The sequence below is a fragment of the Colletotrichum tamarilloi genome, assembly GCF_030869305.1.
Source record: "Colletotrichum tamarilloi strain Tom-12 chromosome Unknown Scaffold_77.1, whole genome shotgun sequence".
In the NCBI taxonomy this organism is placed as follows: domain Eukaryota; kingdom Fungi; phylum Ascomycota; class Sordariomycetes; order Glomerellales; family Glomerellaceae; genus Colletotrichum; species Colletotrichum tamarilloi.
Window position 1 is genome coordinate 1 of NW_026849460.1, and position 26,199 is coordinate 26,199.

Consider the following 26,199-nt stretch of genomic DNA (forward strand, 5'->3'; position numbering starts at 1 on the left):
CGGGACCCCCCGGGTAACGATAATACCCATATAAAAGAACAGATTATGCTGGACCTGGCTGCCCACGCGGGCTGGCACCAGGAGGTCCTGTGCGCGTTGGAGTGGGTGAAGCTCGCCCTGTAGGCGGCTGGAACTTGGGAGGACTGCGGCGGAAGGTTGGGAGCTGTTGATGAAAGGGAGACAATGGTCGAGTCGGTTGACTGCTGTTTTGATTAGTAGTTAGGTATGGAGCGCAATATACCCAGTTTTCCCCAATACGTAATACACGGTACGGCCCCGGCGGATTGCTCCGTCGGGGGGAAGGTTAGGGTAATAAGCTAGTACTTTAAATAGCTCTTATAAGACCCCCTAGGTAATAATAATATTTATATAAAAGAATAAATTATACTAAACCTAGCTACTTACGCGGACTAATATTAAGAGGTTTTATATATATTAAAGTAAGTAAAGCTCGCTCTATAAGCGGGTAGTAAAAAGTTAGGAGCTATTTTAGTTAGTAATTAGGTATAGAGCGTATTATACTTAGTTTTTCTTAATACGTAATATACGGTACGGCCCTAGCGGATTGCTCTGTTAGGGGGCTATTAATTTTATATATTTTAAAAAAAATAAAGAGAATAATTAAAAGCTTTAAATAAAAGCTTATTATTTTTAAAGAATTACCCTTATTATTTTAATCCTCGAAAATATTAAAAAATACTTAGCGATCTATAATAAGTAATAACCCTAATTAGATTTTATAAATAATTAAACTAATAAAGCTACTAACTAAAATCTAAACGCTATTATTAATAATTAACTTATATACCTAATTAATATTTCTAAAACTTATTAAGTTACGTAATCCTTATTAAATATATTACTATTTAAATTATTATTATACCTTAATCCGGCTCTTAATAAAGCTAGTCTAAATAACTAAAAAAATAGTTTTTTAAATACTTTAATTAAGAATAAAAATAGCCTTATTACAAAGACTTTAATTAAAATACTAAGAATTTAATTAAAATAAAAAGCTATTAAATATACGCTCTCTAAATATAATTAGGCTATATAAGAGAATAATAAACGCTAACGTTAAGAACTAGCTAAGTTTTATTAAAACCTCTTATAATATTATAATATATATAAAAATAAAGTTAATATTAATAAGAGTACTAAAAAATAATAAGTTAATTAATATAACGACCTAATTATAAAAGCTATATATCCCCCTAACGGAGTAATCCGCCGGGGTTATACTATATATTACGTATTAAAGAAAACTAGGTATATTGCGCTCTATACTTAATTATTAATTAAAATAATAGTTAACTAACTTAACCGTTATCTTTTTTTTATTAATAGCTCCCGACCTTCCCCCGCTTCTAACTATTTAAAGGGCGAGCTATACTTATTTTAATATATATAAAACCTCTTAGTACTAGCCCATATAAATAGCTAGATCTTATATTATATACTTTTTTTTATTAAGGGTTAGGGGGCCCTTTATATATTCCTTTATATTTATAATATAGCCCGTATTAAAAGAATTTTTAGTTTTATAAAATATAATTTTTAAATTAATATTAATATACTAAATTTTAATATTTATATTAGCCTAGCTATTTATAGTATTTATATTATTACCTAGCTAAATTCTATATTATTAAAAAGTATTTTATTAATCTTTAAGTATACTTATATTAGTTACGATAATTATAGCGTTGAGCTAGCTAAGGGCGCCTAGCCCGAGAGGGGTAGACTTATTAATAAGTATTTTTAGTTCTAGCTTACTAATTACTAACTATATATTAAGAGAGTAAGTTCTTATTAAAGTAGTAGTTTATATATTAATAAGTTTATTTAGTAAATTTATTTAGTAGATTTATTTAGTTTAAATAAAGAGTAGCTTTAGGCAATATTAGAAGCGATAAGGATAGAAAGAATTTTTATAAGTTCTAAGTAATAAATATTAGCTTATTTAGCCCTTTTTTTTTAAAAACCTCTACGTTATTATTAAAGTTTAGAACCTCTATAGTTAAGGGCCGCCTCTAATTATTATAGCTAACTATTATAGCTAATTATTATAACCGACCTTTATTATTAACTTTTTTAGCTAGCACTGCCGTAAGGTAGTTTACTTATCCCGAATTATATAATAGTTTTTATATCGAAATTATTATATTATATTAAGTACGTACTTAGGGTATATTATACGTATTATATAGTTAAAAAGTGTACTATATTATATAATTTTTTTTAAAAGCGTAATCTTATTAAGGTCGATTTTTTATACTTATAAAGCTAGAAAAAAACCACTATATAAAAGCTATATATATAACTCTAGCTTATCCCCCCGACGGAGTAATTTACCGGGGCCGTATTATATATTACGTATTAGAGAAAACTAAGTATATTACGCTCTATACCTAATTACTAATTAAAATAGCTCCTAACCTTCCCTTACTTTTAGCTATTTAGAAAGCGAGCTATATTTACTTTAATATATATAAAACCTCTTAATACTAGCCTATATAAGTAGCTAGATCTTATATTATATACTCCTTTTTATTAAAAATTAAGAGGCCCTTTATATATTTCCTTTTATTTATAATATAGCCTATATTAGAGGGATTTCTAGTTCTATAAAATATAATTTCTAAGCTAGCGTTAATATACTAAATTTTAACGTTTATATTAGCCTAGCTATTTATAGTATTTATATTATTACTTAGCTAAATTCCGTACTATTAAAAAGTATTTTACTACTTTTTAAGCGTACTTATATTAGCTATAATAATTATAGCGTCGAGCTAGCTGAGGGCGCCTAGCCCGAGAGGGGTAGACTTATTAATGGGCATTTTTAGAGAGTTCTAGCCTACTAATTACTAACTATATACTAAGAATAGAGTAGGTTCTTGTCGAAGTAGTATTTTAACTAGCTAACCTCTTAACTAGTTATTTAACTAGCTATCTAGGTAATAGTTTATATATTAATAAGTTTATTTAGTAGATTTGTTTAGTAAATTTGTTTAGTTTAAATAAAATAGCTTTGGGTAATATTAAAAATAATAAGGATAAAAAGAATTTTTATAAGCTTTAATATAATAAAAAAGTAGTAAATATTAGCCTATTTAGCCCTTTTTTTAGAAATTTCTATATTATTATTAAAGTTTAGAACTTCTGCGGTTAAGGGCCGCCTCTAATTATTATAGCTAACTATTATAGCTAATTATTATAGCTAACCTCTATTATTAACCTTTCTAACTAGCGCTACTATAAGGTAACTTACTTATTTTAAATTATATAGCAGTTTTCGTATTAAAATCACTATATTATATTAAGCACGTACTTAGAGTATATTACGTATATTATATAATTAAAAAGTATACTATATTATATAATTTCCTTTAAAAGCGTAACCCCGTTAAGGTCGATCTTTTGCGCCTATAAAGCTAGAAAAAAACTACTACATAACTCTAGCTTATACTCCTTAAATATTATTATTAATAAAAAAAGCTAAAAAAAACTAGAGTAATAAAAGTTAGGATTAAGAGATTATTAAAAAGGAATAGGATAAGAACTAAATAAAATTAATAAAAAAAGTAATAAAAGTAGAAAAGATAAAAAAAGCAGTTATAAAAAAGAAGGGTAAGTAAAAAGCTTAATATAATTAATTATATATAATAATTAAGATTAATTTAAAATAATTTCTTTTTGTAAAGAATTAAAAAAAAAAAAATTAGGGAATAATTAAAATAGAATAGGATAATTAATCCTAATAGTTCTTTTTTAAAACTAATTAAGTATAAGTATTTATAAAAAGGCTAATTAAAATAAAATATAAAAAAAAGGGCTTTAATTAAAAATAGTAAGTTTAAAAAGCGGATTTTTATTTTAATTATATATATATATTTTTAAAATTAAACTAGAGCCCTTTTAATAATTTATTTTTAAATATAATAATATAAAACGATTAAAAAGTCTACTTTTTTAATCTAGCTAATACTACCCTCTTTTCTTAGTCTTAACTCCGTTAATTAAGGCCGTATTAACCTAATTAAAAGAGATATTTTATATTACTTTTATAAATATTAATAATTCTTTTAAAGTACTATACTACGAGAGTCCTCTATACCCTATACGTTTTTAATAATAACCCCCTATATTACCTACGTTACGAAGCCCATACTATAAGATATATAAAAAAAAAAGAATCGTTCGAAGTAACTTTTGTAAGTAATAACGAAACGGCCTGGTTATATTAATAAATTACCTAAAGCCTATAATCTAACTAGAGCTAATAAACTAACCCCCGTCTCCCAAACCCTAACTGATTGCCAAGTTGCCAAGTATCAAGTTTATTCAGAACAAGACCAGCAAGAAGTTGCGTTCTTGCTCGCACACGCGTCATCAAACCTCGCCTTCTGCGGATACGGGCACAGCACCTGCTCTTGCGTCGATCCATCCGGCAGCGTCACGATCACTGGTGAAGACTCCGGCTCCGTCCCGTTCTCGACCCAGGCCCGAAGCTGCGCGAAGATGGCCTCGGGCTGTCCTCCTCTGCCACCCCAGCAGTGCTCGAGCCCGGGGACGCGATAGTATTTGTAAAACGAGCTAATGTTGCCGCCGACGACGTCAGAGACGGTGTTGTAGTATCGGAGAGTGCCGCCAGGAGAGATGCTTTGATCGGCCTTTGGAATATTAGCTCAGTACAATGTACGGTAGTTAGGGATCAAGCAACGGAAGGGGCATTTACGAGTCCGTGGTAGGTAATGATCTTGCCCCCTGCGTTTTTGAAGTCGCTCAGGTCCGCCTCGTCGGTCTCCATGTTGGAGGCAAAGACCAATTTGGTGGCGCGGTGGATCGTGTCAAACGTTGTGTCTGTAAGAGTAGGCACCGTAGCATTGGGGTCTTTGGAGACGAAAGCCTGCCAGGCAAAGGCAATGTTTGCCTCAGCAGTGCTGCTCGTGCAGACCTTACCGGTGCATTCTGTCGGTGCGATGACGGATAGATTGCTGCCTATCTCGTACCCATCGTAGATGAATCTCCCAGTGGAAGAACGGGGACCGGTCCAGGAGGCATTAGCCACGTTGGCGGCCGCTTGACTAAGTTCGAGCGTTGAGTTAGTCTGCGCGCACGTGAAAGACTTGCCAACCTGCGCGGAAACGTTGAAGTTTGCCCTGCAGGCCTCGGGATCACTGACGAGGCCGTCCTTGACACCGTCTAGCTCGTCGCAGGCAGAGATGGCAATGGCGGTGAGCGCGTTGAGTTCGCATCCCAGCGGGAACTGCTGGGTCTTGAGCATGTAGTAGCTAGGCCAGATCGAATTGAGGTAGAACTCGGCCCAGTTGACGGCGGGGGCGGCTGACATGATGCCGTCGTAGGCGTCTGGGTATTGCTGCGCCAGTTTGAGGCCCTGACGGCCGCCCTGGGAGCAGGCATTCCAATAGGATCGCGCAGGAGGCTTGCCGTAGAAGCTTTCAATAAGCTGTTTCGTTATAATAGCCTGTTGCGAGAAGTTTTGGTTAGAATTGTGGCTTGGTACATGTGCCATGTTGTCGACCAAGAAAGACAGCGTACCTCATCATTCAGGGAGACCTGACCAAAGTTTTGCAGAGCGTTGGTGTCTAAGCTCCCCGGGCTTTTAAGCAGCCAGTCGATGGGGTTCGAGGTAGTAGGGATTCCGGCGTCAGTGGTGACAGTCGCGTAGCCGTTGGCAACGGCGTTGATCATGGCTGCGTAGCTGAGGATGAAGCGGCCGGGGTTCCAGCCACCTCCGCCGACTGACTGCAAAATCCCGTTGTAGCGGTCTATGGGTGGTAGCCAGGCCTCGGCCGTGAGGGTGTCGTTCTGTCCTGGGTGCGTGTAGGTAACGGTGACGTTGCAAAAGGTAGCGTTCTCAACGTTGAGGGCCGGCTGAGAGTAGGTCCATCCCTTTGGAACGTCGAAGCTGTAGTCTTCCACCAGGTTAGCTTGCACCGCGAGAATACTGGCCCCTAGCAGTATAGGGGACCCGAATGTCGCGCTTGCGCAGCGGCTTCCATTGACGGCGAGGGCCATGTCGGCTGAATGAGGTATGATGACTTGAGCTTCGTAAGGAGGTTTCCAAAGCAGTGAATTTGTGCGAGGAAATAGGGGTGAACAGCAAACCACCTTTCTTATATAGAGTAGTGTACCGGCAACAATGACGAGAGCTCTCGGCATGTGTCTCCAGGATGAGGCTTTGCAATTGCGGAAATTAAGCATCCATTTTCTGCAGCATTGTAGACCCATCGACCGGAAGAGTAGGGGATCAAATGAAAGGATGTCAATCCTCACCGTCGGCATGATAAGTGATGAATCAGGACTGGCATGTGTATATTGAATGGCTCAACTACGACTGGGACCACTATTCTTCTCCTTCATCCTGTCATGACGCCAACAAGTTTCCCGAGGCCTGGCAACAATCTTCAGAGCCATCACTCCGGGGTCGCCGCAGCTTGAGGTGGAACTCTCCATTGTTTCTTCCTGGGTCTCTGCATGTCAAATCCTTTCTCGAAGACGCAATGGAGAAGTTTGCGTCGGGATGATGCCAAAGTGACCTCGACACGTTGAGCTGGGGTCCACCGGCACAAGTACGTGACTAAAGTAAGTGACTGGGGTCGTATTTTATACGACCCCTGCAGACGATCTGTTCGTCGGCCGCTAGTGGATCCTGCGACTCGCGAGGAAGTGCCCACATATGATACTAACGTTGCACTAACTACGCGGGGCCTAGGCTTGACGACAACATTTCTGGTGAGAACAGAACCGAGCGGACAGCATTCGGTTGTCATATGCCGTTCTTCTAGTTGAGGTGACCCTTTCCGGCAGTTTGGGCAAGTCTCGGCTTCCCAAAACTCGTTTATTGTACGGACCTAGCAAGCTGATAATATTTTTCAGGGCACACCTTTGCAAGGACACCCTTGGTGTCGTCGATATCTTCCTATTCGTGTGGACCCGGTGATGGCTTGCCAGGTATCGTACCTTACGTGATGTGGATTTGGAGATATTATGCATTGAGCAATGTTGAGGTCGATAGCCTAGGCAGTTTGTGGTTCGAACCTGTTCGGCTATTATATAAAGCCGGGAAGCAGGAACCTGTTAGTAGAATGGTCAATGAGCTCAGCCAGACTTCTCAACCTGTAATATTCTCATCACTCGTTTACGGTAGTTAATGGTGTTCTCTCTATTATAAATCAGACATACAACAGAGCGGCTCTCTTTTGTCAATACTTACGGCTTCTTCAAGCATTCTTTTACTTTTGCTTTCGCTTGATTCTGCTTCCCAGAGTCGAACGCTCGGAGACCAAATCGAGTATATCGGCAGCTGTGTATTCGATCAAGCTGACCTCAGAAGGGCTTATCTACATTCATAATCTGCTGGTTTATCCTCGCCCTGCTCTCACGATGCCAAGTCAAGAATGGCAAAGTGATCTCATGGACTGCAGCCCATGCGGCACCTGCATGATGGCCTCATTTCTTCCATGCATGGGTACGTCAACTAAACCTTTCCCCAAACCATCTTACCCTAGTACCTTATTACCGATAATCCATCCAAGTGCTGACTTACATACCCCCCGTCTCCTGCATCAGTCTTTGGCAAGACCTCCGAGCGCATGCGCGACCCCAGCCTCTCAGACTACTCACCCATCAACGGAGACTGCTTTATGATCTCGGCCCTTGGCTCCATTGGTCTCGGTTGGCTGTAAGTTAATAAGATGCTGAGCCGGCACTTTTTGCCATCTTTCCCCTCAAAGCACCTACGACATTCCTCGGCAGCTCGCTGACTATGCCTTTCTGACTAGGTTTCTCATGAACAAGCGCGGCGATATCCGAAAGAAATTCCACATCGAGGGAAGTACATGCGGCGACTGCTGCGTGTCGTTTTGGTGTCCCTGCTGCGTACTCATTCAGCATGAGAACGAGGTCGAGGGGCGAACCGATTATGGGCCGATCAATACTGGGTACCAGTCGCAAGCACAGAACATGGAAATGAAGTAATCACGCGGGTTCATGACCTTTTATTTGTCTAGATGTTAGATGGCTGATACTGCTCTCTACCTGCCCGCGTGGTAATTCAAGGGAAGGGAATCAAAACTGTTGGTGATTTTTGTTGTGAAATCACATTTGATGTCGAACTCATCTTCAGACTGCACATATAGTCTGTCAGAACACATAACTTCATGGATAGAACTGCTTAAAAATGATGCCTGAGTGATTCAGATTATTTAGTACGACTCTGATTCAAGAGATCAAGCTTGTACTTTAATCGATCCTGAAGCCGCGTACGGCAGCTTGAGTGTACGTCTCGCCCAGCGCAGCGCCGACATCCTACTTGCGAAGTAAGTTGCGAGTACCAAAACCACCGATATTGCCTTCATGTTGTCTTTAAGAAGGCTGGATCCAAGGTCTACACCTCGTCGCCGCGCAGAAGCCGTTGCAACATGGCCCGACGTACTGCCCGTTGAGATCGTAGCACATCCCGTACGTCGGGACACAGATACCGAGACAGCTGACTCCCGTGACGGGCTGCGGTGGTCCGATGATGACCTGCTGGAGACCCTGGGGCGTGATGCCGCCGACCAGAGCCTTCTCGCCGTTTGTATAGAAGGTGCACTGGGAGAGGGCGTTGTAGTCCGGTGCGTCGATGATGTTGACGGAGATGTCGTTGTCTACGTGTGAACGGTTTAGTGTTCCTTCTTACACTCTCAACGATGCGAACAATTGTGTGGGGTTGGAACTGACTTGTAGGATACACCTGCCCATCGGCGGGAATTGTCATCTCGTAAGACGCGGGGCCACCGTGGAAGGTAAGGTGAACTGTCTGAGGGGCATCGCGATCCTCGAGCGGGTGAGAGAGGGATGGAAGGATGAATGAGATTGAGGTAAGAAGCACTGCGAACTTCATATTGAGAATTCTTGAATTAGAAAACTTCCAAGGTAGGGCTGAAGATTGAAATTATGTTGGTGCTGGCGGGCCGGTAGATTGATGGTTAAGGTAGGACGAGCGTCTGACCAACTTTATCGAACCTAGTCATCGAGACTTCACCAGCATCTTTATACTCACTCAGAAACACGATGCGACCTCAACCACATCCTCCTGACTTTGCGAGGAAGCAAGATGCCTCGGTTCTTCCTCATGTAGATTAGTCCAGCGCCTACCCTGCTGTACGATCAACACTCGTACTCCCACAACCGTCAATGGCCCGTCTTCGGGAATGACACCCGTACGACGGATACGAACTCACATGGTCTACGCCTCGAAAATATTTTCGTACCTTGTCAGCCATCATGACGATGTCCTACTGGCAAAACATTGACAATATCATCTTCCTCCCAGGCTAAATCCTCACCACTGCCGATCGATCTCGTAAAAAAAGAAGGTTGTGGCAGAAAAACCAGGGAAAACGTCCCGAGTGTGGCGTCAGTCGGACCAATGCCACGATCTCCCCGCAAGACACTAGAACAGATTGATCCTCGGGCTGACCTGGGTTCAGTCACTAGCGTGCGTGCGTGCGAATCCCTAGGTGCTTTAGGTAGAAGCTGAAATGGCACCGGCATGGAGGGGAAGTGGAACACGTTTTGTGTAATGCCCTCTTTTACCGGCTTTTGTTGGGGACTGTTTGGCAACATGAGGGAGGGGAGGCACCGGTACCTAATCGCCTCTTCGTTGGATGCATGCAGGTTGATCGCCCCTCGGTCCCAAGCCCGGTCTGGGGAACCTTAGATCCCGGATCCCAAGGGCGGACTAACAAAAAACCTCGTATCAGGGCGGAAGGAGAGGGGTTGCCCTGCGCATCGTATCGAGCATGATACTGACGTCCATCTGGGACCATGTCTCAGTTGGGCCTTCTATCAAGTGTAACCTAGAAGTCGGTGTGGATTTGAGAAGGATAAGACATAACATTTTGTGGTAGGGAGTCAAGTATGGTATTCAACGATGGGACGAAAGTGTTTCTCCCATCACTCAGTCGGATTGAGTAGGACTTCCTGCGGCATCTCTTGAAATTTCGTGGCAACACAGTCAAACTCGGATGCCGGATGTGAGATCGGCTTCAGCTCCGCTCAGCTAAACGTGCGTCTGACATCTGCATACAGCGGTCAGCAGTGGTATCATCTCCAGAACAAGCACCCAGTTGTGATCAGGTGCTTCTCGGAAGCATCTTTCATGCAAGGGTTCAAACGTTACAAGTAAGCTTCAACGTCTTACGTTTCATTGAGATCGTTGAGCAATGTCTGACTTTCCCAGTGTCTTGAATCTACAATTCTAACAGGTAGCTATTTGCTGCTCTCGTATTCCCATGGTCACCCTGTGGAGGCGCGTCTACGAATATCTCTATCCTCGCTATAGACATTTCCCGAATCTCTTGTTTTATCCCATCTTGCCTCAATAGACTCGGTGAGATCTATCATGCGGCGGCGCAAGAGGCGCCACGTTGACGCTTAAGCTATCCGACTCACAGGCGTCGCCATCCCAAGGGCCACAATCAGGCTGACAAACGGTCCCGCTCTCCGGTACTGTCCCATGCTCAAGATACTCCCGAAGGATCTTGGTCGTACACTTGCTCCCCGTGGCAAAGGCAGCGTGGCCCACCGACTCTTGAATCACGACAACTGACCCGGGGTGTCCCTCACTCGCTTTGAAAGCGTTTCTCAATGGCGTCACGGGATCGAGTCGCGAAGACATGAAGAGCAGCGGCGCTGCGGGCCGGCCTTCTACAACCGCAGCATCGTGCGGCGGTGTCGTAAACGGGCCTGTGAAGCGCCACTTGGGGCGGACGAGCCAGCTCGTGCAGGCGGACCGAATCTGTCCCCAGTAGCCGGCGAAGGTCGGCGACTGGGATTCGAGCACCGCGACGTAGGCCCTGTAGTCGGCGAGGGTCATATTCGTGTTATCTTCGCCGTCGCCGCAAAGGACCGCCTGACCGCCGTCTCCCCAGGAGAGCCTCAGATCTGTGGCGTTGGGATGGGTACAGGCCTGGTCGATCTTGGGAATCTCGGCGGAGGCGGACTCCAGGATGGCGGTGTAGTTTCCCTCGATGGCAGCATTGATTTCGTTGGCGAGTTTGATGAAGCGAGTGTAGGGCGCGTAGAGCGGGTTCTTGAAGGAGAGGATGACATCGTAGCCTGTCAAGATGTTTGTCACCTTGCCGTTGAGTACCGCGACGGGGGCTTCGTCGAGACGTTTCACGAGCTGATCGACTCGATCACGAACGTCTTGCCACTGCTTGTCCGAAGGCCGGCTCAGCGCGCATTTCTCCTTAGCCTCAAAGCATGTCTCGTAAAAATAATCAACAAGCTTCTCCGTATCTTGAAGGTTGGTCTTCCAGCCCTAGTCACACGTGTGTTAGCCGCATGCGAAGAGGTGAATGGGAATATAGGTACACTCTTACCCCTGCCACGTAGTCATTTGAATCCGCGATGCCATCAACAATAAGCCGGCCTACGCGCCCAGGATACATTGAGGCGAACGTATTGCCGAGGATGCTGCCGTATGAGAAGCCCCAGTATTGAATCCGCGGCACATCCTTAACCTTCCGGAGCTCTAGCGACTGCTCGGGTTGCGAAGCTGCAGCTTCTTTCTTGCGAAGCTCGTCAATCTTGTCCACCATCTCGACCATGTCGCGGCAGACAGATGCTGTCGTAGCAAATGGGATGATGGAGCCGTTGCCCGGCTTCTCGGTACAGAGCCTGCCGTACCCCTGAATCCTCGCCCACTGCCTCCTCAATGCATCCGGGCTGGCATCGAGCGGCCCGATGGCCAGACGTTGGATGTTGTCCGTGTCCCTTGCGAGTTCGTCCTCGTAGCAATCAGCCACAGGCGTCGTGAATTGCACGCCGCGCGGATCCCAGCTCAGCATCTCGTACTTTTTGCTGCCGCCGCTTAGCGTGCGGCGCATATCGTGGCCATTGCGGAGCAGCATGCTCACGCCGGAGCCACCGGGCCCGCCTGGGTTGGTGAAAACGGTGCCGCCAAAAGATGGGTCGTCGTCGGGGACGGTGGCAGGGAGCTTGATGATTGCCAGAGAGACCGTGTGCTCGTTCGTCTCATCGAGCCAGTCGAGAGGGACGCTGAGGCGGGCGCATTGGTAGTCTTTGTAGCATGGGTGGTATTCCAGCTTGCGGGCGGGCGTGATGGTATCCCAGTCAAAGTCGGTGATCTTGGGAGGGTCGGGCTTTTTGGCGGCAGTGAAGCCGGCGAGACCCGTGACGGCGGCCAGGCCAATTGAAACCTTCATTGCGTTCGGGCTATGAAAGACTGTGATGAAGCGATTGTGTTGTGATGAAGTTGACGAGTACTTATCCCGAGGCAGAGAAGTTGACGAATGTCGGAAAGATGCCTTTGGCGAAGAGACGTCGCCCCTTCCACCGTGTTCGTCGCTGCTGCCAATCACCTGGCGCGCTTTAGTTTATCGCTGAACTGCAGTTAATGTTAGGGAAGGCGCCGGTCAACACGATTGAGATGAAGATGAACGGCGTGAGATGAGGGGAAGCTTGCTTTCATGGGCCTGAAGAGTGAGTTGAGCAACCGAACAGCCTTTTGCTGCGTCAGCATGGCGGGCCTGTAAACCCGTAAGCGCGGCGCGCAATGATCCCGTCTTACGCCCTTTTGTTCACCAGAACACCAAATGTTGGACGCCGCCAGGCGGAATGAGGAAGGTAAAAAATGCACCCCATGATAAAGGCGAGATTGGTCAGGTCATTTGAAAAACTCATTTGGAGATTCATTCTACTATTATAAGTCCAAGCCTATTGGGTTACATGAACAATTATGAAAACGCCGTGACGCCTGCTGCTCAAAATCTGACAGTTTTCCACCCACCAACTCACTCACTCACTCAACCACGCTCATTCACTCATCCGCTCACTCATTCGCTCACTCAAGCCTTCGCATCCGACAACCGAATGAGCGATGATCCAACCCCCGTACTGCTTGCCCACTGGCGATGGGCATCCTGAATTTCTTCGAGCTCCCACACCTTCTTGATGGGAACGGTGATCTTGCCCTCGGCCGCCAACTCAAGTAAAGCCTTCAGATTCGGCTCAAACGTCGCGTCGTCGCGCGTGATGTAGTAGAACTTGGTCCTCTTGCCGCAAAACGGCACCATGCCCCGCGCCATAAGTTTCATCGTCGGCAAGACAACAGAGCCATGCTCCGAATCGTCATTGAGTGAGCGTAGATTGCCGCCGTAGCCGACCAAGATACCGGTAGGCGACAGAACCGAAAACGACTCATCCCAGCTCTCGAACCCGAGGGGATCGAACACGGCGTCCGCCCCGCCGAGCTCCTTCACGGCCTGCATCCACTTCTTGTCCGTATACACGAACGGGTGGGCCCCTTGCTCCCGGGCGGCGGCGTGGTTCCGCTCCGATGCCGTGCCGTAGACCTCGGCGCCTTGCAGCTGGCACAGCTTCATAAGGGCATAGCCGACGGCCCCGCTGACGCCGTGGATGAAGACGCGCTGACCTTTGCTGACTTTGGCGACGTCAAAGACCATGGCGTACGCTGTGTTCCAGTCTAGGATGAGGGCTGTGGCCTGCTGCAGGTCGGTCCCGGGGGGTACTCTGATGAGGTACTTTTCCGGCAGGTTGACCAGCTCGGCTTCGGCGTCGTAAATTGTGAGGCAGGCGACGAGATCACCCGGCGAGAGCTTGGATGTGCACCCTGGGCCGGTGGTCTTGACAGTGCCGACCAGGCAGTAGCCCGGAGTCAGCGGGGCCTTCTTCTGCATGGGGTAGACGCCTTTGCGCATGTTGATGTCGGCACCTGAGAAACCGGAGTAGATGGTTGAGACCTGGACGTGGTTTGCCGGAGGCGGCTCGATGGTGTCCTGAATGATTTGGACCTTGGAGACGTCGCCGAACTCCGTGATGACGGCCTTGCGGATAGTGGTTGCAGACATGCTGAAGTTAAGAGTCTGATATGAAGTTTGTGATGGTGGTAGTGTGTGGTGAGGGCGAAACTGAAGATATGAGAGGTCGGAATGTGATGAATGTCTTGATTGATGATCTTGTAGTCTCGTTTCTAAAATCACAACTTCTAGTCGTTCCATCATTCATTACTTATACCCATCCTTCTCTATCCCGAACTTGCATGGCAATATTATCATTCCTAGGTTATGCTATGCCTTCCACGCTGCGACCCCGCGCCGTGAGACGAGAGGCTGGCGTCGCGGATGACGCCTCATGGAGTCCTGTTGTGCCGACATCTTCACCAAGTGGCCATTGCTCGAAGCACTAAGGACGCCACCGTGAGCTTGATTTCACCGCTCGACGGATGAACTCCAGCAATATGCCTGAGTATCCCATACTCCACTTGTGGCAGTACAGTTGGGGCCGGTGCGAAGGATGGGAGTGTAAGCGGGTGGCTTGCTGCAGGGAGGGGATTTTAGAGAGGAGTTGTGCCGACCAACGGCGCTAGCACCTCCATTGGCTTTCGAATGTTTCACTGGCGCATCCTTCGTGGGCGTCGCTCTCGCTCGGTCTGACATTGGACCGCCTCGCTTCATTCGCTCTTACGCGGCGCCACAGGAGACAGAGGGTCTCGCTCTTGCTGCATGCAGTGATATCTTACCATAGATTTGAACCCACAACGGATCGGAGCAATCAATTGTTGCTGATTGTCCAAACACCACGGCGCAGGAATGCCTCATGGGACTGTGCGGGGGAGCATATCTGACTCTGTACATGTGGCCTCTGGCGCCAGCATTTAATTTGGCCACAGCTCAATATCCATACATGTCAAGCCACATGGCAATGAGCTGCTTTATTGTCCGATTCGGGATCTTCCCCCGTCAATGTCGCGTGGATGAAGCTCAAGATACCACGTACATTCGACTTGACGATCAACCCGGATAAGATCATCATGCACCACGAAGCCTACTGCCAATCTCGACTGGCAGTTGCTGCTGGACTTGTCGTCTGACTTAGTACCCAACCTGAGGCAAAGTGGTGGTAAGTTCGAAGCAGATGAACCTCGCTCATCTCTTAATCGCGGCATAGAAGCCGTGGCATTAATGATTTATACTGATGCTACAAAAAGTATTCAGGTAGGCCTCACCCAAAACTGTTTCCTGAGTGACAGAGCAGTCACAATAACAGAGCCGCATTGAGTATAAAGTTGCGAGGTTCTCGAAACCTTTTCCCAGTATCTGCGCGACACGATTACTTGCTGAGTCTTGCCCCGTAATATGACATCACTTTCCACGAAAGCTCGTCAAACTCAAATGTCTCTTGAACACATGATCATTCACAAAGCATACAGCGAGGGGCACAGGGTTACTTCATAAGAGTGTGATATTGAAAAAGATTATTTGTCGGGTCCCCTTTCTGAGGCCGGCCCATGCGATTAAGTACATTTATCGAGTCCAACCAAGGAAGATTGAAACACATTGGTTTTAGCAGGTCCTCGACATGCGGATAAGGGGTATGATGAGTCCGCAATGCGTAGTCCCTGCCGGATGGCTAGAAACACATGACGAGAATTTTGGTCCATACGGACTTGGGGTTGACCCAGGCCGATCAAAGGTAAAACAGATTCGTTTAGAAGACGTTGCCCTTGGTCTGGGTACCCTTCTCGCTCTCGACCTTCTTAATGTTGATGTGCTTCCACAGAAGGATGGAGGCCAAGCAAAGGGGAACCAAGCAAGAACCGGCAATGACCATCTTGTGCTGGACATCAGCGTAGGCGGCAACGATGGCGTCGCGAATGGGGTCGCCGTCCTCAAAGGACATCTGGATCGTGACGTCGCCGAAGATCTCAGCGGTTCTGTTCTTGGCGTAGTCGGGGAGGTTGTTGTACAGCTCCGTGGGCATGATGTTGTTCCACAGGCCACCAGCAATGGCGAAACCGATGGAAGAACCGATACCACCGAAGAGGGAGTAGATGGCCATAGCGGAGGCAATCTCCTGGTGGGTGACAACGGCCATGACGGCGATCTGACCGCAGGCGGCGAAGAGACCGGTGCCGATACCGTTGAGCATCTGCATGACGACCAGGGCACCGACGGGGGTGCTGGGCTTACGCAGGGGAATCAGGAGAGCGGTACCCAGAAGCATGAAGGGAACACCAGCAAGCGCGGTGTACTTGTAGTCACCAGTCCATCTAATGATCAATCCGAAGATGGGGCCGAAGAAGGAGGAGGTCAGGGAGAAGGCGTTCAGGATGTATCCGGCGTAGGTGATGCTCTGTCTGTGGACAACCAGGAGGTAAGACTGGTAGTAGGTATCCCAGGTGAAGATGGAGATGAACATGATTCCGTAGAGAAGGAAGGCGCCGATGAGGGTCGGCTCCTTGAGGTACTTGTAATCAATGAAGCTGACGGGGGCGAGGTACTTCTCCCAGATGTAGATGATCGGGATGAGGACGACTCCGACGACCTCCATAGCAATGATGTAGCCAGTCTTCCAGCCGTTGGGGGCGTAGGAGACGATGTTGAAGGGAAGCATGATCATGGAGAACATGGCAATGATGAGGACAATGCACATGACTGTTGGGAACATGGTTAGCGCCTGGTCCCGCGAATTTTCCAATCAGCTGAAATGGAAAAACTTACTATCGAACTGAATCAAGTAGTAGATGAAGCCCTGGAGGTAAGAGCGGTCGTTGGACTTAGCCTTGGCCAAGAGACCAGCCTTCTCGGCCTTGCGCTGCATGAGCAGCATGATGGTCAGGGCGGGAATGCAGACACCAGCAAGAATGATGGCGAAGGCACCGAAAGCCCAGCGGAAGTTGAGGTTGGTGTAGAAGAGGTCGGCGATCTTGGGGCCGGCGAAGGTGACGGCAATGGTGGGGGTACCGTTGATTCCGAACATGATCATACGGTTCTGCAGCGAAGTCATATCGGCGATCATGATGTCAATGACGAACATCATGCCAAAGTGGCCAACGTAGTAGATGGTGTGGGCGGCAACGTAGGTCTCCATGTTCTTGCAGGTAGCCTTCATGATCATACCGATGACAGAGCACAGGATCATGATGGCGAAACCCTCGGAACGTCCCCAAACGTCGATGATCTTTGCAATGACAAGCTGGCAGCATCCTGACAGGATAGTAGCGAAGATACTGACGATGGCCAGGAGACCGTGCTTTCCGAAGGATGATGTGACGAAGGCGTTCAGGGAGCCCTGAACGGACTGCAGAAGCAGATCGGCGAAGGAGACAAGGTAGAGCCTTTTCAAAACGAACACAAGTCAGTCATTTGCTTCAGGGATCACTTCGAGTTGCCCAGGTGGCGGAATGCGAGAAACTCACAAGCAGAACATGATGATCATGGTCTTCTTGGACCACACGGAGGTGATGGCTCTGACACGCTGAACACCACCCTGGAAGTTCTCGCTCTCAGCGTCAGACTCCTGCTTGGTGTCATGGTTGACCTCCTGGGCGCCATTGTCGTAGGCAATGTTCTTCTCATAGTCGATGCCAGCCTCTGTGCGGTGGGCGGCCGTCTGCGGCTCGATGGTAGCCATTGTTGATTATCGGTCGCAAGAAAAAAGGCGACGAAGTGCCACAGTAGAAAAACCCAACGAACAGGGTTTTCAAGAGGGTGGAAACGGGGAAGCTGTTGGCAAGAAGGAATAGTATATTGAAGGCGAATGCCTGTTTGACCTTGCTTGAAGAACCAAGAGAAGGAGAAAACTCAGATCGAGGACACGAGGTTCTATGCGGGCCTTTCTATATTGGCAGATGGACCCCCCGTCCCAACATCCATAAAAATCTCCAGCCGATGTCGCCCAATCTTTGCCTTTATCAGATGATCAGATTAGATGGCAAGGGGCGAATCAAACCTTGGGGCCCATCGGAGGTATGGTTAGGTTCGTGCTAGCGTAGTGGGATCGACCAGGCCGGACAGCTCTAGGTCGGAGGCCGCGTAGCTGGCTAGACCCTCATTGCGACTCCGTCTTGTGGAATGCCCAGGTAAATGGATCGTTATGGATGGGCGGTTTATACCGGAAAGTGAAGGGATCAGCGAATCCGTTGGTTCAGCGGTCATCATTGGCAGCAAAACTTCGAGAAGAAAAGTGGCGTGAAAGGGTGTGAAGGCCCTTGAAGCAGGTGGAAGGGTTTGTCTCTGCAACTCTGGTATTCGGAGGGCTCCATCATCCATCGTGTCTGGTCGGGCCGCCAACGTGGTGGTGGGGGTGGAGCGACTGGTTTCTGGTTCCTGGTCACTCACATCTCACCAGAATATCTCCAACTCTCCAGTTGCTTCCTGCTGCATGTGGCCGCCGTGTTCCAAGGTCGACGTTGCAAGTGGGTGCGCGGGAGTAACCCTCCTCTCCAGATGCCATCTCCAGCCTGATTCACATGCCTCAGGAGCTTGTCATCGTACGCACCCTCCTTGAAGCTCTTCATGCTGTGAGTGTTGAAGCCGTCGAACGCCTCCCGAAAAGCTCACCAGGACAGTGCTAAGCTTCTGCAACTACCGGTAATAGCGATCTTGATTTTCTTCAATTTTGCGGCACAGCCGTTGGTGGTAGAAAGGTTTTTTTTTCCCTCAACACTTGGCAATGCAGGGAGCATCGCTGAAAACATGGGTGCAAAAACGAGACCAAACAAGGGACCATCTCCCACATATCCGCAAGCTAAGCCAAACCCCCACTTTCAAGCGGGCTTATTATCCATGAACGATCGAATGGTCATATCCCGTCGGTCAGTGCTGGAGTGACACCACAAGGATCCTTGCAGAAGTAGTCTGTCACCTCAATGTGGCCAATCAACAGCTGTTCCCGTGAAGAGAAATCCAAAAACTCGGCGCCATCCATGCAGACAAGGTGTGCCAGGACGCACATCGCGGCAAGTGGGATCGAGCAGTGAGCAGTGCGAGCCAAGGCGGTGATGGTGTCCTCGGTCTCACTCTGTTTTTTCGCCTCCTGTCCGTCACCCGTCTACCATCTGTCTAGGTAGTGATGAGCACCCATAGTGGACTAGATTCCAAAAAGACACCCTATGGGACCATGCGATGATCTGTTGGTGTCTTGATCCGTAGGCTTGGCTTTTTCCCGGAGGGAAGGTTATCATGTACCTCGGGCCACATCAGGGCGATTCCGCCGATCACGGGCCACGGTCGGCGAGGAACGGGAACGGCTGCTGCGTCCGACTTATTGCCAGGACGCCGGCATGATGTGCCGTTAATTACTGTGCCGTTATCCATCTCGAGTGAACCCCCAAATCGTCGAGTCATAGAGAAGGGCGTGATGGTGGGTTAAGCGCAGCTGACGTGGCGCGTTGTGTGTTTGATTTCTCTGGTGTCACGGTGTGGCTGTTCGGTTGGTCTGAGTTATTTTGAACTACGCTTTCAATAAAATGCAATTTTCTATGTGTCAAAAATGCTTGTCGGCGCCAGAGCGACACGAAAAAGGCTCCACGATCGGTCCTCGTCGCGGAAGTCAAGCGATATTGAGTCTCTCAGCCGTCAATGCAAAACCTGAACGCCAACAGGGGCGCGCTGACCGACCAGGACAATTGCCCAAATTCTCACTGGCCGGTATCGATAGCGGCGGCAGTTCTCGACTGACACCTGAGCGATGTGGGTTTATGGAAGCATCCTTCGACAGGTCAGAAGTACGAACCAACCGAGCAAGTTACTGGAAAGGGAAAATACCCCGAATGGCCAGTCCCCGAGAAGAAAAAAACAGACTCATCAAGAGAAGCTGAGTTTCCAGACAGTCTTGGCCGAATCCGATCCAGAAGGAAAAAAATCATTTAGTATTGCCACAAGCGCCCCAGGCGGTTGTCTCGTAACTTCAATTCTGACTGGATCGGAGGTAATGTGCATCGCCGTCAAATGTCGGTTTTATCACGACGTGCTCCGAGGGAAAGTCCTCACGAGCCCACTGACTCAAGGAAACAAAGACGGCACAGCATCCCAACTTGACAGCCATCGAAATCATCTTTCAGTCTCACACGCCAGACCGTTACGACGATGGGCAAAACTAATTTTCGAGAAGCCGCAATAGACGAGTTGCAGACGACAGTGTCCGAGTTACCCAAGGATGATCCGATTACTCTCCTGGACTCACGGCCTCAGCCTACGATGAACTCGAAAACCTCTCGCTTAGAGTTTCCACGTCCACGGATGAACTAGGACGAGGTCCAACAACGAATAGGCGCGTCAACCCGAATCGAGCTCCGCCAAGAGACGTCCAGGCCTTTCTCAGCCAAAAACTTTTCAGCCAGCAATCTAACACAGCAGGCTGCATTTCTGCTGAGCTCATCATTGCGTTTGCCGACAAGTTTCTCTGAGCGTATGTCAACAAATTTGACATTGTCGAAACAAAGACCCAGCCAATACCGCTTTCTTCGGAGTTTCCGAAGGTATGCCTCGGAGACAAGACACCCATTGACTCTGTGCGGCTTGAATCACCAGAAGTCGAATTAACAACATTCTAGAAAGCCATGATTTCTGAGCTTTGGCTTATGTCGCTTTTTACAACTTGGACAAAACTAATTCCCAGCTACAAAACGAAGTTTTTGTGAAGTCAAACATTGCCAGTAGAGTCGTCGGTAGTTCCCTTGTCAAGCTACTTTCTCAAACATGCCCAGAGGTCTGAGCTGCGAGCACAGATCACCACTTATACGGCTCTACTAGGCGTGTCTTGGCCAGGCATTGAACACAAAGAAATCACCGAGTCCTCGCTGTTTCTCGTCATGAGGTTACCAATGAGTTGAGTTTCACGACATAATTCGAATTCCGGGCCAACACTGAAGCGAAGAAGAGCGATCATCCGGGTTTTGGGATCATTTAAAGTCTGAAAGACAAGTCTTTGGCACGATCAAGTAGACGAGCAAAGATGACATTGCATTCAAAATGTTTAAGTTGAGGTCTTGGTGCTCCTTGCTGCGCGGAAGTAGAGACTTAAGTCAGGATTTCCACCATAATACTCTGAGTATCTGTTCGATAACATTTGATGAAACGAGTTTTGCTTCAAGCATAGAACATTGCAACTTTCTCGTATAGTTCAACATCCACGTATCTTCAGTCTTTCTAGTGTTGAAAGCCTCAGAATGGTAACAGCTTTTCGAAAATTGCTACATGATGCGAACGGATTATAGGTGGTAAGATTTGTGGTTCCTGTAGAGAGTAGACAAACTCATGGCAGAGTTCGATATATGCTGGGTAAGTCACAACTATGGGGCTGCGGGCTGAGTTGTAGTTTCAGAGTCTACATATATCATCGAAAGTCATTGGTTTCCTTTTGAGATTCTGTAAGAAGCCGCCTAAGGGAGAACCGCGAGCGAATGTACGCCGATGGTACAGCCTTGCAAGAATCTTATCACAGGGTACGACAATTTCAACCAAAGTCCCGATGGGCTACCAAAGTACAACTTAGATCGGAACTGCAATACGCAGGGACCTGCAAGGCTCGCAGCCTCGCAGCAGCAGGATCCCAACCCAGGCTAGGCCGCGATGGAGACGGGCAGCAGCTCCAGCCAGATCTAGACCTTCTTCAGTGTCTCGGGCGAATGGTGAGACAAGTAGTGGTGCCTCAGTGAACTCTGCGATCTTTAAAGCTCTAGACTTTCCTGAATGCACTAGGACCAAATCCACATCCTTCTCAGCACGGAGTGTCTTAGAGAAGGAATCGGAAGTTGGCCGGTCTTCAAGGTCATTTGGCACTTGGAAGTTGGAAGCAGAGTTCGCCGCCTCGAGATGCGAACTGAATGCATAATGTCATGTCTGCGAACCAACTGTTGGAGATGATAAGCAAGCTCCAGGCCTGTGCTGAGCCGCCTTGGCACTTTGAGCTTATTATTGACAGGAGACCCAAGGATCTACGAGGCTCCTCAAAAAGAAGAGACGAAGGCACGCAAATCCACACTTTGCCCATGGGTTCACTTTTCACGACTGCAGTTGCAGAAAGTTCGTCCAAGTCATATCCAATAGCTCAGCTTACACTACAGATGGAGTCTTCAACCTGCAGGACTGCAGGATTCGCAGTTACCGAATTCAGGGAAAGAATTGGAGAATCGCAAGAGGGAATGCATGGTCGTGCATGCATGCGGAATGCGGAAAGGTAGTCTCGGTTGGAAAGGCCCCACGAGCGGCTAAATGTGTCAATGGTGAACGATGATTCGGCCTCTTCAAGGTCGACGGAGTTTGGCCGTGGGTTAACGGGTCAAACCGGTACAGAGCGGGTGGGGTTGGTCGGATTTCGTTCGGGAAGAAGGGGGTAGAGCGAGAAACTGGAGCTTTTTATCCCTCATTTTGGCCGCCGGCGTCAGCAATTTTCCCATTTCCACGGACCATCGATAGACCGGCTTGAAAAATGTTGTTAGATCGTTGCGATTAGTGAAAACTTCTCGTCGAAGCGCTGAGCCTCGGTGGCTAGTGGTGTCAGGCTGCATCCGGCATAGTGTCAACTGTTTGTATCGAGCTCGGCAGGTTGTCATAGGTGTGATCTGTGAAGAAAGACCGAACGATTTTTTTGAGCAGTCTGTCACACGAGTCTTATAAGTCTAAAATAAGCTAGGGGTGACTACCCAACAGATAAAGTATGTTCGGATTCTGAATGATGCTTCGTATGTATCGATCTTCATCTCGTTTGTCAATGCTTCGGAAATTCGGCGAGTCATCAAATATGACATCTCCTTTTTGGGTCGAAGAAGCTCTCAGTACCCATACCTCCAATGCGAAAACCTCGCGCCACAGACACTGTTGGTTTGTCAAGATGGCTGACCTCACGATAGCTGCACTTGACCTCGAACGGAATAAATATCCAGCAGCCGTCGGCGATTAAGAGAATTCTTGACTACACAAACGCCTCTGAATGGACAGAAAGATCTTAAGAGTGGAGAAACCATCTGATCTTGAGGCCGCATCCCCGTCTCGGCGTCCCCTCCACCACTTTCTCGGGCCGGACGGCGTCAAATGCGTGATTAGCGCTACTCCAAATGGCCCTCGTTTAGCCCTACAAGGCCATGGGTTGAGCCTCCCGCGGTCGCCGTGATCAAGGATGATGCCAACGGAGCGAAATTCCGATGCCTCCTCGTTGCACCTGAAGACATGGTTGGCCATATGCCTCCCATATTCGGAACCATTTCCGTAGAAAACACGAACAATTACCCTCGAAACATCCCATAGTATCAGTCACGGATTCATCAAGCTTACGCCAACGGCCGGAGTCCGGCACGGGACATGTGGGACCCCTCCCACTCTGGCGTCGCCGAGTCCCGTCTTAGACGCGGAGGCTCCGAGGTCCAAGCTTTGAGCGGGAAGGATAAAAGTCTGATGGAACCTCTTCGCATCTAATCTGATCTAATCTTGATGATCTCGTCCCAACTGAGTACAATCTTCTTCGACAATCGAATATGGCCAACGTCGAGGCGAACCAAAAGTCCGCCATCGAGGGGGCGGACATCGCGGACGTCGCGCCAGAGGCTGTGACACCGACGACGTCCATTGAGGAAGCGAAGCGTTCTTCAGGTGCGACACACGATTCCATTCAGAAATTTCCTTCCTGACCAAGATTAGACGAATCCTCCGCCCCGAGTCGAGATGTTCTGTATGCTGCTGGAGTTGGTTTGAGACCCGATGATCCTTCCCTGCCATGCCTGACGCTCCGCATGTGGGTGATTGGCATTGGATTTTGCCTTTTGGGTAGCGGCGTCAACACTTTGTATACGTTCCGATTCCCATCCATCAGTCTCTCCCAGTCAGCGATCCAATTTCTGGCATACCCTGTTGGAAAAGCATGGGAGTTTGTTGTTCCCGACTGGGGCTTCAACATCAGGGGTAATCGCATCAGCCTGAACCCGGGCCCGTTCAACTACAAGGTTGGCATCATCCCTGAATGTCATAGCCCCTGTGACACCCGACGCTAACAACCCGTTATCTCGTAGGAAAACATCCTAGTCTATATCATGGCCAACCTCAGCTTCTTGACTCGGCTGAGTGCCGACGTCTTGACCGAACAGAGAGTCTTTTACGGGCTTGAGGCAGGATGGGGATTCGAGTTGACTGTTACACTGTCAACAATTCTCTACGGCTTCGCTCTGGCCGGACTATGCTATGCATTGGTTGTTGAGCCCCCAGGATTGCTGTGGCCTGGTGTTCTTGGAAACACAGCCCTCAATGCTGCGCTGCACACTGGCAAGAGAGAGGACGAGACCGAGTAAGTGCCCTCACATTATTCAATGCTTAGTTCAATTCATTCTGACATACCGGCACCCTAGAGCAAAGTGGACGGCATCTCGCTACAAGTTCTTTATGCTCGCCTTTATTGCCTCGTTTTGCTGGTACTGGTTCCCAGACTTCATCTTCCCAGCACTGGGCTACTTCACCTGGGTCTGCTGGATTGCTCCGAACAATGCGGTTGTCAACCAGGTATTCGGCATGAAGAGTGGCATCGGTTTGTTTCCTTTCACGTTTGACTGTAAGTAAACCCTCATAGGCCCAACAAAGTCCTGAAAAGCTCGTTGATACTAATATCAAATAGGGAGTCAAATTGCCTATATTGGTTCTCCGCTTGTCGTTCCCACGTGGGCCATTCTCAACATCCTGGCCTCTCTGGTGTTCTGGATCTACATTATTTCCCCGGCGCTGTACTACTCAAACACCTGGGACTCAGCTTACTTACCCATCCAGAGCAATTCCATCTACGATAACTTGGGAAAGACGTTCAATGTTTCCAGAGTGATTAACAAAAAGGACGACTTTACTTTTGATCCTGTCAAATACGCCAACTACTCAGACGTACGCAAATACCCCAAACTCCCCATACTATATTATTTTCAGTAGCTCTTCAAACGAGAATGCTTACTTCTTTTACTTAGATCTACCTTCCCGTCACGTATGCGCTCAACACCTTTGGTCTCTCATTTGCCACCATCGCATCACTCTTTGTCTGGTTGTTCCTCGAGAAACGCCGACACATTGCAGCTGCGTTCAGGTCCACCCAGCTTTCTGCTCTCCTCGGGGGCAAGATCGTCCCTAGACACAACCCTCAGCCAGGCTACAAGGCCGTCCCGCTCTGGTGGTACTGGGTTGCTGCGCTGCTTGCTCTAGGATTCGGGATGTTTGCTTGCGAGTTCTACCCGGTTCAGCTTCGCTGGTACGGAGTAGTCCTCGCGTTCGCAGTGTCTGCCATCTTCTTCGTTCCCGTAAGTACCTTGTAAAACTGCTGCTGGTATGAAGAAATGCTAATTCGTCAAATTCAGCTCGCTTGGGTCTATGCGACGACAAATATGAAGATTCAAATTGATATTTTTTGCCGTATTATTGCAGGATACATCTGGGAAGGCAAAGTTCTGGCCAATATTTGGTTCTTCAATCTTGGCTATATTTCTGGCATCAAAGGCCTAGCATTTGCCCAGGACTTGAAGTTGGGTATCTACTGTAACGTGAGTCCTTCGCCTCGTTTCCCCTCCAAAGCCGCCCTTTACGTACTGACAACGCATCGTTGTAGATTCCGCCCCGAAAACTGTTTCTCGTTCAGTCAGTGGGCCTCGTCATTGGCTCTCTGGGTCAAGTCTCCGTTCTCAACTGGGCTCTCAACCACATCCCAGGGATCTGCTCTACAAACGCCCCCAACGGCTTCACGTGCCCCTTCTCTCGGACACACTTCAATACCAGCATGGTTTGGGGTGCTCTCGGGCCCCGTAGATTCTTTGCCGATGGCGCAATGTACCGCTCGCTGCTGTGGTTCTTCCTCGTCGGCGCCGTCCTGCCCGTGGTCGTCTACCTGGTGAGGAAGAGAGTCTTCCCCGAGGCCAAGTGGTTGAAGAAAGTCCATATTCCGCTCTTCCTCGGTGGACTCAACTATATTCCCCCGGCGTCCGGAACGAACTACGGGAGCTGGGCGATTGTCGGTCTCGTTTTTGGCTTGCTCATCAAGAGAAGGCAGAGGACTTGGTGGAGACGTTACAACTTTGTTCTCAGCTCAGCGCTGGACTGCTCAGTTGCTATTGCTGGAATCGTCATCTTCTTCGCCATATTCTACACCGGGGCTTCCAAGAAGCTTACTTGGTGGGGTACGGAAGTTCACAAAGTAGGTTCATGACATCTTATAGTAGCATCTCGTGGGAATAGCATGCTAACCATGATCTTACGCAGGATACTTGTGACTGGAAAAGTTGCACTTACATGAGCCGAAGCGCTCATTAAAGTACCTGAAAATGGAACGCCAAATTTGGGGTTCGGGAAGCGACAGGCACGCGGGGTATTTGCGTGGGGGTTGTTTTTCCGTAGTGCA

The 26,199-nt window shown here is 47.9% G+C and overlaps 7 protein-coding genes across 7 annotated transcripts; 3 read left to right on the forward strand and 4 right to left on the reverse strand.

Moving 5' to 3' along the window:
- Positions 1-4,343: 4,343 nt before the first annotated feature.
- On the reverse strand, positions 4,344-6,045 carry CTAM01_12453 (uncharacterized protein; the record flags this gene model as incomplete). Its single annotated transcript, XM_060528459.1, has 3 exons — positions 4,344-4,676; positions 4,742-5,491; positions 5,566-6,045. 3 exons carry the CDS (start codon positions 6,043-6,045, stop codon positions 4,344-4,346), a joined length of 1,563 nt encoding a protein of 520 aa, XP_060376848.1.
- A 1,577-nt stretch (positions 6,046-7,622) lies between these two features.
- CTAM01_12454 (PLAC8 family protein) lies at positions 7,623-8,007 on the forward strand (the record flags this gene model as incomplete). Its single annotated transcript, XM_060528460.1, has 2 exons — positions 7,623-7,711; positions 7,812-8,007. The coding sequence occupies 2 exons, from the start codon at positions 7,623-7,625 to the stop codon at positions 8,005-8,007; spliced, it is 285 nt and encodes a 94-aa protein (XP_060376849.1).
- A 387-nt stretch (positions 8,008-8,394) lies between these two features.
- Positions 8,395-8,914, reverse strand: CTAM01_12455 (uncharacterized protein; the record flags this gene model as incomplete). The annotated part of the gene is made up of 2 exons (XM_060528461.1): positions 8,395-8,678; positions 8,752-8,914. 2 exons carry the CDS (start codon positions 8,912-8,914, stop codon positions 8,395-8,397), a joined length of 447 nt encoding a protein of 148 aa, XP_060376850.1.
- Positions 8,915-10,393: 1,479 nt separating this feature from the next.
- Positions 10,394-13,910, reverse strand: CTAM01_12456 (uncharacterized protein; the record flags this gene model as incomplete). The annotated part of the gene is made up of 3 exons (XM_060528462.1): positions 10,394-11,338; positions 11,400-12,401; positions 12,987-13,910. The coding sequence occupies 3 exons, from the start codon at positions 13,908-13,910 to the stop codon at positions 10,394-10,396; spliced, it is 2,871 nt and encodes a 956-aa protein (XP_060376851.1).
- Positions 13,911-15,549: 1,639 nt separating this feature from the next.
- Positions 15,550-17,475, reverse strand: CTAM01_12457 (siderophore iron transporter mirB; the record flags this gene model as incomplete). Its single annotated transcript, XM_060528463.1, has 3 exons — positions 15,550-16,496; positions 16,563-17,179; positions 17,261-17,475. 3 exons carry the CDS (start codon positions 17,473-17,475, stop codon positions 15,550-15,552), a joined length of 1,779 nt encoding a protein of 592 aa, XP_060376852.1.
- A 2,636-nt stretch (positions 17,476-20,111) lies between these two features.
- Positions 20,112-20,387, forward strand: CTAM01_12458 (uncharacterized protein; the record flags this gene model as incomplete). The annotated part of the gene is made up of 1 exon (XM_060528464.1): positions 20,112-20,387. A coding segment is annotated over one exon (276 nt), but the record flags the coding sequence as incomplete, so codon positions are not given.
- A 2,930-nt stretch (positions 20,388-23,317) lies between these two features.
- CTAM01_12459 (OPT family small oligopeptide transporter) lies at positions 23,318-26,111 on the forward strand (the record flags this gene model as incomplete). Its single annotated transcript, XM_060528465.1, has 9 exons — positions 23,318-23,432; positions 23,481-23,782; positions 23,849-24,120; positions 24,182-24,381; positions 24,445-24,701; positions 24,782-25,108; positions 25,166-25,348; positions 25,414-25,995; positions 26,061-26,111. The coding sequence occupies 9 exons, from the start codon at positions 23,318-23,320 to the stop codon at positions 26,109-26,111; spliced, it is 2,289 nt and encodes a 762-aa protein (XP_060376854.1).
- Between the last annotated feature and the right edge of the window lie 88 nt (positions 26,112-26,199).